Source organism: Arachis duranensis, chromosome 5 (assembly GCF_000817695.3).
Source record: "Arachis duranensis cultivar V14167 chromosome 5, aradu.V14167.gnm2.J7QH, whole genome shotgun sequence".
NCBI lineage: Eukaryota > Viridiplantae > Streptophyta > Magnoliopsida > Fabales > Fabaceae > Arachis > Arachis duranensis.
In genome coordinates, this window is record NC_029776.3 from 9,739,913 (window position 1) to 9,755,992 (window position 16,080).

The 16,080-nt window shown below is 31.2% G+C and overlaps 2 protein-coding genes and 1 non-coding gene across 3 annotated transcripts; 2 read left to right on the forward strand and 1 right to left on the reverse strand.

Annotated features, from left to right (window-relative positions):
* The first annotated feature begins 5,415 nt into the window (after window positions 1–5,415).
* LOC107487852 (uncharacterized) lies at window positions 5,416–8,342 on the forward strand. Its single transcript, XM_016108537.3, has 6 exons — window positions 5,416–5,650; window positions 5,793–5,881; window positions 6,039–6,221; window positions 7,153–7,254; window positions 7,365–7,610; window positions 7,878–8,342. The coding sequence occupies exons 2-6, from the start codon at window positions 5,816–5,818 to the stop codon at window positions 8,145–8,147; spliced, it is 867 nt and encodes a 288-aa protein (XP_015964023.1). The 5' UTR covers window positions 5,416–5,650; window positions 5,793–5,815; the 3' UTR covers window positions 8,148–8,342.
* A 17-nt stretch (window positions 8,343–8,359) lies between these two features.
* Window positions 8,360–10,226, reverse strand: LOC107487853 (protein AE7-like 1). The gene is made up of 5 exons (XM_052262473.1): window positions 9,954–10,226; window positions 9,644–9,747; window positions 9,439–9,538; window positions 8,911–8,956; window positions 8,360–8,735 (listed from the first exon to the last, which is right to left on the reverse strand). Exons 1-5 carry the CDS (start codon window positions 10,068–10,070, stop codon window positions 8,635–8,637), a joined length of 468 nt encoding a protein of 155 aa, XP_052118433.1. The 5' UTR covers window positions 10,071–10,226; the 3' UTR covers window positions 8,360–8,634.
* A 1,075-nt stretch (window positions 10,227–11,301) lies between these two features.
* Window positions 11,302–11,375, forward strand: TRNAI-UAU (transfer RNA isoleucine (anticodon UAU)). Its single transcript has one exon. It is a non-coding gene; the product is annotated as a tRNA-Ile (tRNA).
* The last annotated feature ends 4,705 nt before the right edge of the window (window positions 11,376–16,080 follow it).

Genomic DNA, 16,080 nt, shown 5'->3' on the forward strand with positions numbered 1-16,080 from the left:
TTAGGCTAAACTAAACCAAAAAATGAAAAATAAGAGAGAACAATTAATGGGTTTTTCGTGGGTGGTGACATGGTTGGTTGGGAAATTAAATGAGAATAATTGAGTGGCTTTATTGCTTTATCAAGAAACCAAAAGTCAACTTTGGTGGGTATCAATTATAAAAATGAGTTTATTTATATTGTGTCTTAAAATAGTCTTTTGTTTTAAAATATTGAGAGAATTAAGATTTAGCATTGTGTTTATACTTAGATATTGGATTAAAAATTTTAGTTTTCACCCCCTAAAATTTTAATCTTTTCGTACCTCTAAAAGTGATAATACATGAACAAAAATCTTTTGGAATAGAGATTAAAATTTTATTATTTTATTTCTAATATATTTTCGTTCAAAATTTTATATTCTAAATCTATTTTTCATCCTCAATTCCACCACACTTCTCACTCCACCACAATACCTCTACCACCAACAATAATAGGAGTGACAATAACAACAATTTCATAAATCAAATTTAACAATAATTCTAAAAACAACAATTTCATAAAAAATAAAAATCTCAGAATAGAAAAAAGAAGAATAGTGGAACACAGAAACAACACGACGAGTACAAAAAATAGACGCAGCAGGGAATAGAGGCACAATAGCAGCAGCCTCCTCCTTCTGGTATTCACCTACGATGAACTTGAGTCCTTCACGAATGGATTCGACCTCAAATGCAAGAGAAAAACAGAAACAAAAGAGAACAGAGGCCAGCACTAAAGAAAAGAGTAGACTTGGGAGGCTGGTAAGGAACAGCGACAACAGTGATGAGACAGATGCAGAGGCGGCAAAAGACACTAAAAATATGACCCTTAAGAGTACCTAGCGGCAACACTGAGGTGCGCTGGGCTCAAGGAAATTATCATCTATGCCAACCTTAACAGTGGTTTCGGCGGTGGGATTGACAGAAGAATTATTTTCTCACTGCTCAATTCTTCGAGCAGTGTAAAGGAGAAAAGGAGTGCAACTTTATGAAAATTGAAATAGGAAGGGGTTAGATTTTCAATAGGCATGAAAATTTCTTCCGGTGGAGTGGGTATCTGGTGAAATTTATCCGTCGGAGGATAGATTTAGGAAAAATTTGTCACCTACAGGGACAGGGATGGAGACCCGCAAGATAAATGAGGCGGGGGCAGGAAGCAAGGTCCCCACCCCATGGGAATCCGTATAATACCCACATATAGGAAATAACAAAATTAAAATACTCCTATATATATATATATTAGTTACGAGAAACCCTAAGTCTTACTCTTCTTTTCTCTGCGTCGTGACTACTCACTCTCCTTCTCTCAAAATTCAGATTCTTTCCCTCTTGACTTTTTTTTCTCGGTCCCTCTTGATTCGTCTCCTTCTCTTCGCCACTCTCCTCCACTCTTACCACTGTCTGCGTCATCGCGACCCTCATCCCCTCTTATTGCTTCCACCTCACACTCTCAAGGTCACTGCGAGAAGTTTGAAGAATTGTCATCGACTTCGGCTGGTAGAGGCAGAAACGTTCTTCGTCATTATCCTCTTCTTCTTTGGAAGAGGCATAATCGTTCTTCGTCATCGCCGTTTTTGTTTTCGACAGAAACATTGTTTGTCGTCATCTTCTTCATTTGCGGCAGAGAAAGAATCGTTATTCGCCATCGCCATCACCATCTTCATCTTTGGCAGAGATAGTTCAGTCTCCATTGTCGCATCCAGCAAGATCATTTTTTGCCGTTGATCACTCTTCCTTTTAATAAATTATAACTTTTATATATATATATAACATGTTGAAATACAAATACATATTGAAAATAAATTAAATCATACATATATTTATACACAAATATATTTGTGATTGATTTTAGTGTACAAATAGCATTTTTGAAATTTTTTATTTATATCTTACATCAAAATTATATATAAAAAATGATTATAAAAAATACATATATGTATATATATAATCGATCCAACTTACGAGCTAATGAACTGAGTTTATCCAAACTTAAATTCGGCACATTTAATTTATGAGCTCAATTCTATGCTCAAGCTCAGCTTACCAGCTCATGAGTTCAACTTATCGAACTATTAATGAGTCAAGCTCAGACTAGCTCATGAGCTAACTTGACTCACTTTTAGTCCTACTGGTACAGATCCCCGTTACCCGTTGCGAGAATAGAGAGAGAATAGGGACAGATTATGGGTAGCGGGAGCGGGAGCCCCATGAAAATTCGTTGCCATCCCTAATTTTCAGTTTAATTCTTAGGGATATTTAAATAATTTGAAATATTTTAGCCTCTACTTTTATTTTAAATTAAACAGAATATTAAGTTATAACTCAATTTTGTACATTTTATATCAAATATAATACTGAATTTATTTCAATCTCCCAATCTCTATCTTTTAATATGAATTTCTCAATTTCAGTTTCTCTTCTAAATACTACCTAAAAGTATATATTAATTACAAATTAAATTTTTTTTATTAAAAATATAAAAAATTTAAATTTTAATATATTTATTTTATACCTATTAAATAAAAAATTTAAAACATTTTCCTAATACTTGTAAATGTTTATGCTTTGATTGGTTTGATATGGTTGAGCGTGACCTGAGTATCTGCCAACATCGTAATCCAATCCATATACTGTTTCTGACTCTTATACGCCGCGCCCTTTCCTTCTCAAATTTGAATGATCAATAATTCAATATCTTCTGTTAAAGCCAAAGCAAATATGAGAACACCAAAGTATGACATGGACCTGTTTGTTAATTAGTTTTCTCAAGTCATTAAGTTAGCAATTCTTTTCACTTTACAAACCTTCTAATTTCAAAAGATGTAGACATTAGGAGGGCCAAAAATATTTAAACCTATACGTTATATAAGCCACTTTTATAGATTCCATTATTGAACATTAATAGATGAGATATAAAACAAGTATAATAGAGATATATAAAAGAAGAGTAATTTTAAGATTATAGACAAATTAAGTTATACGCAGTAAATTTGAGTTGCAGATATTTTGTTTTATTGAAATCTTAAAGCTAAAAGTAGAGATTTATGAAGACCACATGTAACAGTAAAAATTTACTGTGACTTTCAAGTTTTAATGTTAAATGAAATATTATCTAAGAGATAGAAATGACAACATTACTTGAACCGATGGATATCATTTCGTTCCTACTCATTCGGAGTAGGTAATTATTCGTTTCGCACCAAGATGAATTTTTATTAGGACGGATTATTGGCGGATTTTCAAATAACAATAACAATAATAAGGATAAATATCATTTTCGATTCCTATTTTTTTTTTCATAAGACATATGGCACCTTAATCATTATTAAATTTCAACCTAGACCCACTTATTAATAAAATTAGACAAATCGATTCAATAATTATGGATAGCAAAACGGGTCAAACCTGTCGGGTCGACCCGCCGAACTCATCAAACAAGGTGGGTCAGGCCAGGATTTGGTAATCGAAAAAGAAGAAACGTCAAAACTCTCATCACCAAATTTGCAGGGTTTTGATGGGGCGGGGCGAAAGACTCTTTTTTTTTATTTTTTGTTTTTATTCTTCTTTTAGTTATTAACTTTATTTATTTTATTTTATAATTTCATATATATGTTCAAATTATGTAATTTATTTTAAAAAATAAAGATGATTCTATTAATAAATATTATTTTAAATAGTTTTATTGAAATTAAAAAAATAAAAAATAATAAAAAATTTATATTATAATTTGACTATTTTTTATTTGTATTTGATTTTTCAATTATTATTTTTCATTAATTTTAATGAATTTTTTTTTAAAAAGGTCAAGCGGACTAATCCACCTATTCATCATAAAATAGGGCGGGTTAACATTTTGAACCTAATTTTTAATTAGGGGGATGAGCTAATCCATCCCATTTGTGGCGCGGATCTGCGCGGACTGGAACGAACCAGTCCATTTTACCACTCCGACAACTCATACAATTGATTAGTAGCAGATTGTCCATGTGACGTAAGAAATGTATTTTAAATGTCAACTCCAAATAATTAAAAAGACTAAAAATTTCTTCTCTATATAAAAAATAAAAAATCTTCCTTTTCTCTCTTCTTCTTTCTCTTCTTCTTTTTTTTTTTGTTAGTTACTATCATTTTTATCATCATTATAATCGAATTTCATCTTCATAATTATTACCACGATACCACGGCGTCGAACCAACTTTTTTTTTTTTTATCGTGCCATTTTTGGAAAAAAGTAGGGTCAAAAAAGGTATTTATCCCAATAACAACAATAAAAATAATAACAATACCAATAATAATAACCATGATAATAATGATGATAATAATGATGATATCTGTGCTCTGTATCAGTGTAGCGACAGCGTGGTTAGAGGCTTAGAGCACGTTATCCTTGCTTTTCTCGTGAGCCACCATGCATCACACCTTGAAATCTAAATATAGTGTGTGTATATCTAAAAAATCTTAAAAAATTTTATATCCAATGTAATATATATCTTTTTGTTTTTTTTTTAATTTATTTGTATAAATAAAAATAGTAAATTTGATTAAAATAAAAATTTATGTGTTATTTTTATAAAGCTTAAGGATTTTAATATAATAAAAAAATTTAAACAAAAATGACAAAATTTTTAGAGCCTATTTGGATATATATGTTTCACACATATAAATACATGTTTCTTATTTAAATAAAAAGAAAAGGGGGCCACATATATGATATGATTTTATGCATCCAGATTGTACTCGTTTAATACCTCTATGTACATATTTTATTTTATCATTTACTGAGTTTTACAAGTTTGTTTTATTAGATTTACTCGTGTTCAAAATTATATTACTTGAAAACTTTGAGATAAAAAAAAAAAAAACATTTTTATTATAACTAGATCACCTTCCTAGTTTCAATTATATTTAATCGTTAAAAATGAGATGCATATTATATTATGTAATTTTTTTATGTTTTACGATTCCAATATTTCATTTAGTATATATTGGATTTTGTTAAGTAGATAATAATTTTTGGAAATAATATGAATAACAGGATTTTAAAATTGGCCTAATAAAATAAAAATACACTACATCTTAAATTATTCACCTAAATTTTAATATTAGGATAATCATCCACACACCTAATGAACATCCAATATATCTATTATTTACATTGTTTAATATTTTCATTACTACTTATATTTTTCCATATTATAATTATTCACTTCATCTTCTAATATAATAAATCAAGTACTAATTCGTTACCAATTGAAATTTCATTTAAAACTGAGATAATAATAAATTGTTATGTATACAAAATAAAATTCAAACTCTTGGATGCTTATTTAAGCTTACCAATGAAGTAACTAGTTTTTTATCTTTACTCCGCATATATCGTTTTCATAAAGTTATACTAATTAATCATACTGGACCCAGTATCTGTTAATGGAGTTTGGAGTATTCATTTGCATTTAACAACCGTTCGCTCTTCCTCGTCACTGATCTTGTACCGAATTACCGAAACGTCTCCTTCTTCTTGTTCTAACATACATATGATAATTTTGCATGATGAATAACATTAACAAGAGCTAAAAACTTATAAACAATTGCAATTTCTCTCTTCTTTTCTATCACTTTGTATTATTCCAGGTAAGTAACTCTTCACTTGAATCTCTTTTACTTTATAGAGTGACTCTTTCAATATCAATAATAATCTTAATCTCTTTTGAGCATGTAGTTCCATTTTTTTTTATTTTCTAAAAGATTTTTTGAAAAAATTCATATGGTTCAGTTCTGGAATAATTTGCAATCAGCATGTTCCTTCTAAGGAAGAGAAGCCAGAATGAGCTGAAGAATGATTCCTCTTATCAAGATGCAAAGGTGAAGCTTTCTATATATAATATTTCTCTTTCATAGTTATGCTTGTTCATTATCATAACTATGCACCATGATTCGTCATGTGTTTGAGTTTGGGTTAGAAATGTTAGTAGAAAGAAAATATTATGTTGAGAATAAGGAACAAGTGAAAGTGAAACAGGTTAGTGAACTGAAGGCTTTCATTGGAACCCTGGCCCTAAGTGAGCGTAGTTTAAAGTACTGCACAGATGGATGCCTAAGAAGATACCTTGAAGCTCGGAACTGGGATCTTCATAAATCCAAGAAAATGCTTCTTGACTCGCTCAACTGGAGGTCCTCTTTTAAGCCCGAGGAAATTCGCTGGGTAACTTTCTTCCCAACATTATACTATTTTATACATCATACATTCAGATCAGATAAGTAGCGTTTTGTTTTTAGAAACTAGGACTGAAAGTGGGGACAAAAACTCAATATTATGTTTAATGGTCTGGAACTAAAATTTTAATGACAAAATTTAAAATTTCAGGCTTTTCAATATCTCCAAAAAGTGGGAATATAATGAACTAAAATTTTTTTGAACAAAAATTGAAATTCTAAGGTAGCGTTTGGTGGAGAGACAGAGACAGAAAGATTGAGACTGAGAGAGAGACTAAAAGACAGAGATTGAAATTTGATGTAAAGTGGAAGACAGAAATTAAAATAAGAATGAAACTCTAATTTAATTTGTATAAAGGATAAAATTGGAATTAGTTAATTAAAATGAGGATATTTTAAGTCTAAAATGTTATTAAAATTTTAGTCTTAATCTCTAAAAAATTTAGTCCTTTGTGTCTTTACTTTTTGGAGGTAATAAAATACTGAAATTTTAGGGACAAAGACAGAAATTTTAGTACCAGTCTCTGAACCGACAAACAGGATATTGAGTTTTAGTCTCTCAATTTCTGTCTCAATACCTCAAAACAAACGCTATTGATTCTCAAAAATACTTTTATTTAACTTTTCAAATTCTAAATATACTCTTCAATCTCTATATTTATCTTAAATTAAATATAATACTGAGACATAATTCTATCTAATATATTTTATATACAATACAGAAACTTAATTAAGTCTCCGTTTTTCAATCTCAGTCTCTCTATGATAACGGATTCAAGCCGTAGAATTATCATGTTAGGTGTCTATGCTACACTTTTTGAGACCATTTTTGGACCCTATATTGTCCTTGATAGCATGTATATAGCTAATATTAATAATTTGTGTTTGCGAACTGCAATTGAACTATTTCCTACAATCAGAGTGATGTAGCACATGAAGGTGAGACAGGGAAAGTCTTCAGAGCAAACCTTCATGACCGAGCTGGAAGAACTGTCCTTATAATGAAGCCAGGGATGCATAAGGTCAACATTTTAATCCACTTTGACTAAGCTACCTAAGTCTATATATAATAACTCAAGTAACTTTCCTTTTAGTTTTTAATAGATTGTTAACTTGGCAATTATATTATCAGAACACGACAACCCCGGAAGATGGCACCAAGTATTTTGTTTATCTAATGGAAAATGCCGTTCTTAATCTTCCTGAAGGACAAGAAAAGATGACATGGTTGCTAGACTTTGATGGATTTTCACTGAGAACTAATATCCCTATCAAAACATCGCGTGATATTATTTACATTTTACAAAACCACTATCCAGAAAGGCTTGGTGTTGTTATTTTTTACAATCCACCAAGAATCTTTGAGGCCTTCTTCAAGGTTTGTTCCTCCCCCTCCCTTATATTTCACTTTTGGGTGGCTTTGCTTTATTCTCACCAAGTATTTTATTTTGTTTTTCTCATGCATCTTTTTAAGCTTTGCTATTTCTTCTTGTTTTGAGACAAAAGAAACAACACTGCCATGATAGAGACATGTCCTAATATCGTAAATGTTTTAGAACAATTGCGAATTCTATTTTGCACTAAATGGTTTTGAATGATGAGGTTTTAGCAGTGCCTGTTACTCTTACTACTTTGATTCTGATAGGCTGTGAGATACTTCATAGACCCCAAGACAGCACAGAAGTTGAATTTTGTATATCCTAATGATAAGGACAGTGTGGAGCTCATGAACTCGCTCTTCGACGTAGAAAATCTTCCTAGTGAATATGGGGGAAAAGCTTCTCTAAGATATGATCATGAAGAGTTCTCAAGATTGATGCTTGAGGACGATGTGAAAACTGCCCAGTTTTGGGGCCTTCATGAAAAGCCACACCACACTAATAATGGTCAATCTGGGGGAGATGTTGCATCATAATTCATAATCACAATGATCTCATGTAATGAATGATGATATATTTGTATTCTAAGGAAAATTTAGACGCAAGCTTGGAATTTGGAAATAATCACAAAACTCTAGTCTATTTTGTGAACATCAATTGCGATGTAGTTGCACACCTGAGTTAGTGAAAGACAAAGTAGAAATATATAACACTAGTTGTATTTGTCCTTACCAGATTAAAGTAGTCATGGTGTGAATCATAATATGGCTTATAGAAGCCGGGTGAACCTTAACATAATTATGCATAATCAGGTACCAAAACTTTACATCTCGATGTCTAACTTCACTTACAAAGCATATACATACACAAATATGAAATCAAAGGGCTAAAGCACAATCAAACACAATTTAGGTTTGGCAAGAGGAGGGGTGATATTGATGATACATACATGAAAATGAAACCAAAGAGCTAAAGCTTCATGAGGACTATCTATGCATTACTGTCACATTTAGTTTCTCACAGTTACAGTTCGTTGGAAGAGAGGCACTCCTCGACGAGCTCGCGCAGGTTGGGATTCTCCAATGCAGCAGCAACTCTCTCTTTATCATTTAACTGCTTATTCACTGCAACAACAGAAAATTGGTAGAATCCAAAACTTGTGTTATGATGAGGATTGAGCATAGTTTTTAACAGAGAGAACATGGAACATAAAGTATTCATATTCAAATTCAGGGTGTAGTAGTAACCACAGAATCCTCATGCTAAACGCTGAAAAACAAAGGGAAATGGTAGCTTCACCTGATACTTCATCAGCATGAGATCCTGGAGACACTTTGATATCTACCTGCAAAAAGAAATTTCAGAGAGTCATATGCTACATGCCATTAACAAAATAATCAATAGTATAAAGGTTACATTCTCAATGCATACAAAAGAACTTTTATAACTTTATAATGATAAAAAAATTTATTAGTTATATTAATTCCTACTATTGCTGCAGAGAAAATTATGAGCATCCGTTAATTAGTACTTACTACTTCGCAATTGCTTGAATTAGTACAAAAAAAAAATGTATAGTACATGGAAATGCTATTTTGACATAACAACAATGATGTTACTCCAACACGGTCCACAAGTATTTTTCATTGTCCGTCACAAAACAAATTAGCATAACAAATTATTATTATTATTATTATTATTATTAGATTTAATTTCTTTTTAATGAGAAAATAAAATAGGAGGCAATTAATTGAGAGTGGGAAAAAAGCAGGAGGTGCCATGTGGCAGACAAAGCAGAAGAGAAGGAAGGGGAACATGGTAACATACCTTATAATGAGGAGGGAAGAAGTGCTTCAGTTTCACTCTCAGACAAAGACCAATCACCGTCGCCATGCTGCAGTGCTGCACGGTCGGCGTAAATGTTATCCTAAACAATCAAATTACAAATATGAATTCAGGATCCATCAATTCCATAAATAAATAAATAAATTCAAAGATGAAAATAATCTATAAATTAAAAGTTAAAGCTCACAAAATCCGGCCAAGCTTGTCATCGACAGTAATAGATTCCTCGGAAAGAACACTTAGCTGCTCCAAGGAATAAGGATGTTCGGGATCCCTAATATCCCTCACGAAATTTGTCGAATCTTAGTTAAGGATCCGCAAAAACGTTATTCATCTTTTGAATTCAATTAATTAAATTCCATCGCAACAAAAACACGAAAATAAAAAATATATATAGCTGCAATAAACTAGAGTTTGACATGTTATTTTTCTAAATAGTACCAAATTAAAGAGAAAAAATTAAGAAGAAAGAAGAAGAAGGAGGAGGAAAAGAGGATATCATAAATATCGAGAGGATCAACAGCGTCATCAGTGGGATGGGGATCTTCGGAGCGAGAGATCCTCTCCTTCTTTTCGTGAACAACAGGGTTTGCATTTATCAGACCCAACGTCATCTTCAAGTTCTTCTTCTTCTTCAAAACTCACCGGGCTTTCTTTTCTCTTTCTGCAATTCCACTTCCGCTAATCAACCAATTTACTCGAATGAAATGGAATTGATCTCATATATTATATTATATTATTGATATTATTATTAAACACTCCCTACTTTACTTTACCTGTTACCTCCAATTTCCACTTCCTCTACTTATATCAGTAGTTCAATACTACTGTTTACTACTTTATATTCCGTTGACAGGTATCTACACAAGTTTCATTTCACTATAATAATCAATTAAAAGGTATTTTTATAAAACAAACATAAGTAAATAAATAAATAAATATATTTTATATTATTTTATTTTATTCTATTCTATCATAAACTATTCTACTTTTTTTTTGGAAAAAATTATCAATGACTAAACAACACATACTGAGACAGAAATGTTTTTTACGAGGGTATAAAATTATGTGAACTTAAATTTTTTGGCATAAAATTGTATATAATCATTATTATTTCCCTCTCTTACTAACTAGTCCGGAACTGTATGATGCACGGGGCCAATTTTTTTTTTTTTCTAATGATTCAATTGAATGTATATTAAAAAGTTTATTGATATTTACATATTTTAAATATTATATATGTCAAGTATGATAAATTGTTACGACTCTTACTTTTGATAAGAGAGCGCAGTCATCCATGTCACCATCTGTGAAAATCTTTCTACACACACACACACAAAATGAAGAGGGGGTGAAGAAGTAAGTTCTACATATGATAATTAATAGGTGAATGTATGGTGTTTTTGAGATTGTACCTAATTTATTAAAAAAGATAAATAAATTTTAAATATTTTATTTTTTGTTTTAAGTATTTTATTTTTTATTTTTAAAAGTAAGTTAAGTAATTTAAGTATTATAATAAAAGACACTATAAAACTCATCTAATTAATAACGGACCTTGCCTTCCATTGATGATTATTACAACACATATTATTAATGGAAATCATCTCCATTGAAATTTGATAGAATATGATATGATATGATGTAGGATAGAGTACAACTTACCATATTAACGTGGCAAAACATTCATTGGAGCACTTTTCAAAACAAAAATGGTAGGTCATGTTATCTTCTAAATTAAAAAAATCGATATGATGTTTGTTCATATTCAACCAATGCAGGAGGAATTTTCTTTTCTTGGAATTTACGTGTTTTATGTGTAATTAATACAATATAAAACATCAAGGTCCCGTAGCTCAGTTGGTTAGAGCGTTGGTCTTATGAGCCGAAGGTCGCGGGTTCGAGCCCCGCCGGGACCATTTTTAACTTTGTGAGGAGGTTAGCCACTATGCATTGTTATCCTCTAAATTAACCCAAAACTACATCCCAAAGAGTTCGAATCAATGGATGTTGCACAAAATTATTTATAATAAAGGATATATATTCTACGTGAAAGGGAAAAAAAGAATTGAGATAGATCTTGTTTTTCATAATTTTTTTACCCACTTATACAGGATAACATCATAGTTATAAAACTTAAACAGTTGTTCATCAATGGATGTTGCACAAAACTATTTATAATAAAGGATATATAGTCTACGTGAAAGGGAAGAAAGAAAAAGAATTGAGATAGATCTTGTTTTTTCTCTTTATCCTCCGTTGAGCAAAAATGAATATTTTCATATACATAATTCTCTTCTTATAAAAAACAATATTCTCCTTGTTAATAATGACTTGCATTATTGTTGTTCTTTTTTCCGAAAACAAATGAAGGTGGTGAAGTAGTTGCTCTTTAATTTAAGCCATTAGAAATTTAGAATAGTTTAATAATGTGTGGCTCTGGTGCATCTCTTTGCACTATAAATAGAGCTTAACAAAGCCCCTTCTATACCAAGCAAACACAAAACACAAAGTAAGTAACCAAGCATTCTTTTCTTAGCTTTGTATGCGGTTTGTTTTTGAGTGAGTTTTTTTTTATAACAGTGAGCGTAAGATTATAAAAAAATGTGTGATAAAATTTTAAGTGGTATGAGCAATATACACTAAAATTTGATAATACCCTCTAAGTATTCATTAGGTACTATAAATTATAGTATAAAAATATCTAACTGTAATACATTATATTATAACTATCATTAAATATAGTAGATATTTTTTGGAATATTAGTCCGAAATTTTTTATCCCGTATATTTTGGAGATTTTTTAAAATTAAATTCTTTTTTTTATCTTCATCACTTTTCACATAAATTATTTAGCTCACTTTTGTTTCGACTTTATCCTATTCCTAACACTCTTAAAAAAAATAATTTTATTCAACAAAAATAAAATTATTTGGGATAAACTATTAATTCTACCTATGAATTATCAATACGCTAACAAAAATAACTTTTCTTTTTTATTAACGGTAAAAATATCCTCAAATATTTAAAAATGTTATAAAATATCTAACCCTAGAAAAAAACTTATTTATTAACGGAATTAACTGAAATAGCAAACGAAATACAAGGTGGCTTTTGTAATTGATGATGTCGCATCGTTTAAAATTTAAGGTTTATTTTCCTAAGAAACACTGTACATAACAATAATATCATATACTAAAATTTTATTTTAAAACGTTTCAATTTCTGAATTAAAATTCTAATTTTTCAAATTAAATCCCTAATCTTTTAAATTTCTCCCTTCCTTATTTTTATTTTCAGATTTGTATCTCCTTTCTTCCTCATTCAACATTTTTGAGTCTTTCTCTCCACATTTTTTGTTGGTGCTGAAATAATAATAACAAATCTGTAGAGAGAAACATTCAATTAGTTTTTATTACTTTTGATTAAGTGTTGCAGGTCAAAATTAAAGTAGCAGCAATCTAAAGAGATGGAAACAAGAAACAAGATTGCTAGTGGGCTTTCTAACTCTCAAAGCCCAAAGAAATGAAACAAAGAAATCAATTGGATTCAATGGAGAGTCAAGCCAATCCAATTCCAAGTTAATCCATTCAAATTGAAGCCAACCAAAGTCGACATCCACAAGGTTTTTCTCGGTCAGACTCACGAAGAAAGAGAGAAAGCTTCTTCTTGGTTCATTCACTAGAGAAGAAAGAAAAAAAAGGTAAATCACAAAAGCAAATGTCTAATCGCCCTAATCAAATCAAGTTAAGTTAAGTTAGAATATAAATGTGATTTATTTCCATTTGTATGCAATTTATTTTTTTCACTCCTTCAAAGTTCTGTAACGACAATTTAGGATATATGGAGAAAGTGATTTCTGATAATCACTGCTCTGAATCAAAGGCTCAAATTATTTCTTAGGGACAAAGCACTAACTCAAGGGTTTGGATTTGGGTTTACCATTGAACAACCTTTTTTTCTACTGCTCTGGGTCTTTGGTCAAGCAAAAACCGTCGTTAAACAACTAGCCGAAAAGCAAGGACGCTAAGGATTCAAAAACCGAAAATGCTGTAGTAACCAATGGTGCTATCGTACTAGCCCCTCCCCTGCTATGCTTCCTTCCTCCCTACCGATCAGTGAGCAGCACTACTGTTTTATCAGTGGTCTTCTCTAACTTAAAAGTCTCCCAGACCCGCCTTCTGTACTTGGAAACGAGCTAACAAACGTTAGCGAAATCAGCTTTGAAATCCCTAATTTGAGGGTTAAATGAAGAGAGTGAGACGACAAGCTAAGGAGCTCAGAGTTCAAATAGTTGACTTAAGGGAAATCTAAACCGTGAATCTGCACAAGGTACAAAAAGAAAATTGCTTTCCTGTTTTAAGCAAGGAGAGAGAACCCAAATTGAGAAGTAGAGTGAAATTCTCACTATTGAGTTTGAAGTCTTGAAAACATTGCACCTACACTAAAGGGAGCACTCCGCCAAGATGAAGAATGAAGTCTTGAGTTCTGTTGTTAGATTCAGTTCATCGTGTTTAAGCTGTTATTCATCATCTCCTTCATGTTTTACAATTTTGTATTTCAGTTTCAATGTATATCTTTCTGTATTGTCTTTGAGAGGTAAAAGGATGAGAGAAAGACATCGAGAAAAAAGCTAAGAGTGAAAAAGGCTGAGTGAAATACTTGAGAGAAAAGCCAAGAGTGGATTCTGATTTACTTTGGTTGTAATTTTTTTGTCTTGTGTCAAGTACCTGTGAGGTATCCCTTACTAAGTTTAGGTATTAGCATAACCAAGTCAAGTTTAGGAAGAAACTTGTGAGTCCATATATGATTATATGAATCCTAGGAAATTGGTGTATGTAATACTTTGACTATAGTGAAAATTCCACCACTGTTATGGTGGAGACTGGATGTAGGTTGCATTGCATAAGGCAACTGAACCAGGATACATGACTGTGCTAATTTCTTCCTTTCTCTCACTGTTCTGTTTTCTGATATTTATGAGACAAAACGAAATTGTCTCTTAAATTTTTCGGTGCACAGTTTTAACAGAGATCAAGTTTAAGTTGGGTAATAGAGGATTAGTTTATTAAAGAAAAAGAAGGCTATAGATTCAACTCCTCCTTCTCTGAGCCTTATGTAACCTTCAAGATCTATTGCAAAACAATAAAAAAACACTCTCTTCCCATGAGATTCCTCACGAAAAAGAGGGCATAACCTTCGTTTAACAAGACTACTAACAACAAAATAGCAACAAGAACCCATAAATTTAAAAATACGATGGAGTTGGGGAGTGGAGAGGGAATGTATATGAGCAAAGAAGAGAGAGAGAGAGAGTTGTTGGCAAAAAAAGATTTTAGACGTAACAGATGCTACATTAGTATTTTTGTGTTGTCACATAAGTTAATTCCATTAAAAAATTGAAGTTTTTTATGCTCAGATGTTTTTGTAGCATCTTTAAATATTTAAAATATATTTTTGTCGTTAATAAAAGTAAGTCATTTTTGTCAATGTTCGAATAATTTGAAGATAGAATTGGCAATTTATCCAATTATTTGAGTGATAAAAAACTTTCATTTGAATTTAACATAATTACCTACTTAAAGATTTAAACTCAATATCTATGGCCGAATGAACAAATCTTCTTTATCAATTAAGCTACTTGTTTGTTGAAAAACTTAAGTTATGTTTGTGTAAAGAAGATTAAAAGTTTGAAAGAAAAATGATAGGAAATGTATAGATAAAAAATAAATAAAAAAATTAGAACAATAAATTTATATTACAAAAGTGCTACAATACTTCAATATAGATTAGACTAAACTAGTTAGTATTTCGTTAACTGTTTACTTTAAGCTATTCTCAAAGGATTGTCCAAAAACTAAGAAGGACGTGGAACATATGTCTCACATACCGTATTCTAATGTTGTTAGCAATCTCATGTATGTTATAATGTGCACTAGACCAAATATTTCACAAATTATAAGTGTAGTAAGTAAGTTTAAATAATTTCAAAAAGATACATTGAGATTTGAAAAACTGTGAAGTGGATCATGTGATATTTGAGAGGTTTTACTGATGTGTGTCTGGTATTTAAAGATGAGAAAAAAAATAAAGAATTGTATGTTGCATTGATTCTGACTATATTAGTGATATAGATACAGAAGTTTAGTCAGAGAAGTCATAAACCCACTAAATTATCCAGATATCAAACAAGTGGTAAAGAAAGATTGGTGTGATGTAGTGAAAGTTAAAATGGTTGGATCGTTAAAAGTATTGATTACGTTCAATACTAGGGAGAATATGGAGGTTGCTGCTCAATCATCATTCTTGTTAAATTATTTTGTGGAGGTGCGTAAATGGACGGCAGGGGAGGCAAACAGATCAAGGAGGTTTTGGATTGAGGTCTTTGGCTTACCAATGCATGCATGGAGCAATGAAAATATGCTGATTGGTGGTGTGTAGGGGGGGGGAGCAGTGTTACGAGTTGAAGAAGGGGACACTATGCAGTTTAATTCATTTAAAGTGTTAGTGGATTCAACATTTGCCACCACAGTACATGCGTATTTGACCGTTGAAGTTGATGGAGAGGATTACCAAATTTTTGTAAAAGAATTGAGCACCCTAAATACATACTCGGAAGCTTTG

Excerpts from the sequence above, each read along its gene's own strand:
- LOC107487852 (XM_016108537.3), top strand. The coding sequence starts at position 5,816 with ATGTTCCTTCTAAGGAAGAGAAGCCAGAATGAGCTGAAGAATGATTCC. Across the intron at positions 5,882-6,038 it reads CCTCTTATCAAGATGCAAAG|GTTAGTGAACTGAAGGCTTT; the intron begins GTGAAGCTTTCT and ends AAAGTGAAACAG. Across the intron at positions 7,255-7,364 it reads TGAAGCCAGGGATGCATAAG|AACACGACAACCCCGGAAGA; the intron begins GTCAACATTTTA and ends TTATATTATCAG.
- LOC107487853 (XM_052262473.1), bottom strand. The coding sequence starts at position 10,070 with ATGACGTTGGGTCTGATAAATGCAAACCCTGTTGTTCACGAAAAGAAG. Across the intron at positions 9,748-9,953 it reads ATCCTCTCGATATTTATGAT|TTCGTGAGGGATATTAGGGA; the intron begins ATCCTCTTTTCC and ends GATTCGACAAAT. Across the intron at positions 8,736-8,910 it reads TCATGCTGATGAAGTATCAG|TGAATAAGCAGTTAAATGAT; the intron begins GTGAAGCTACCA and ends CTGTTGTTGCAG.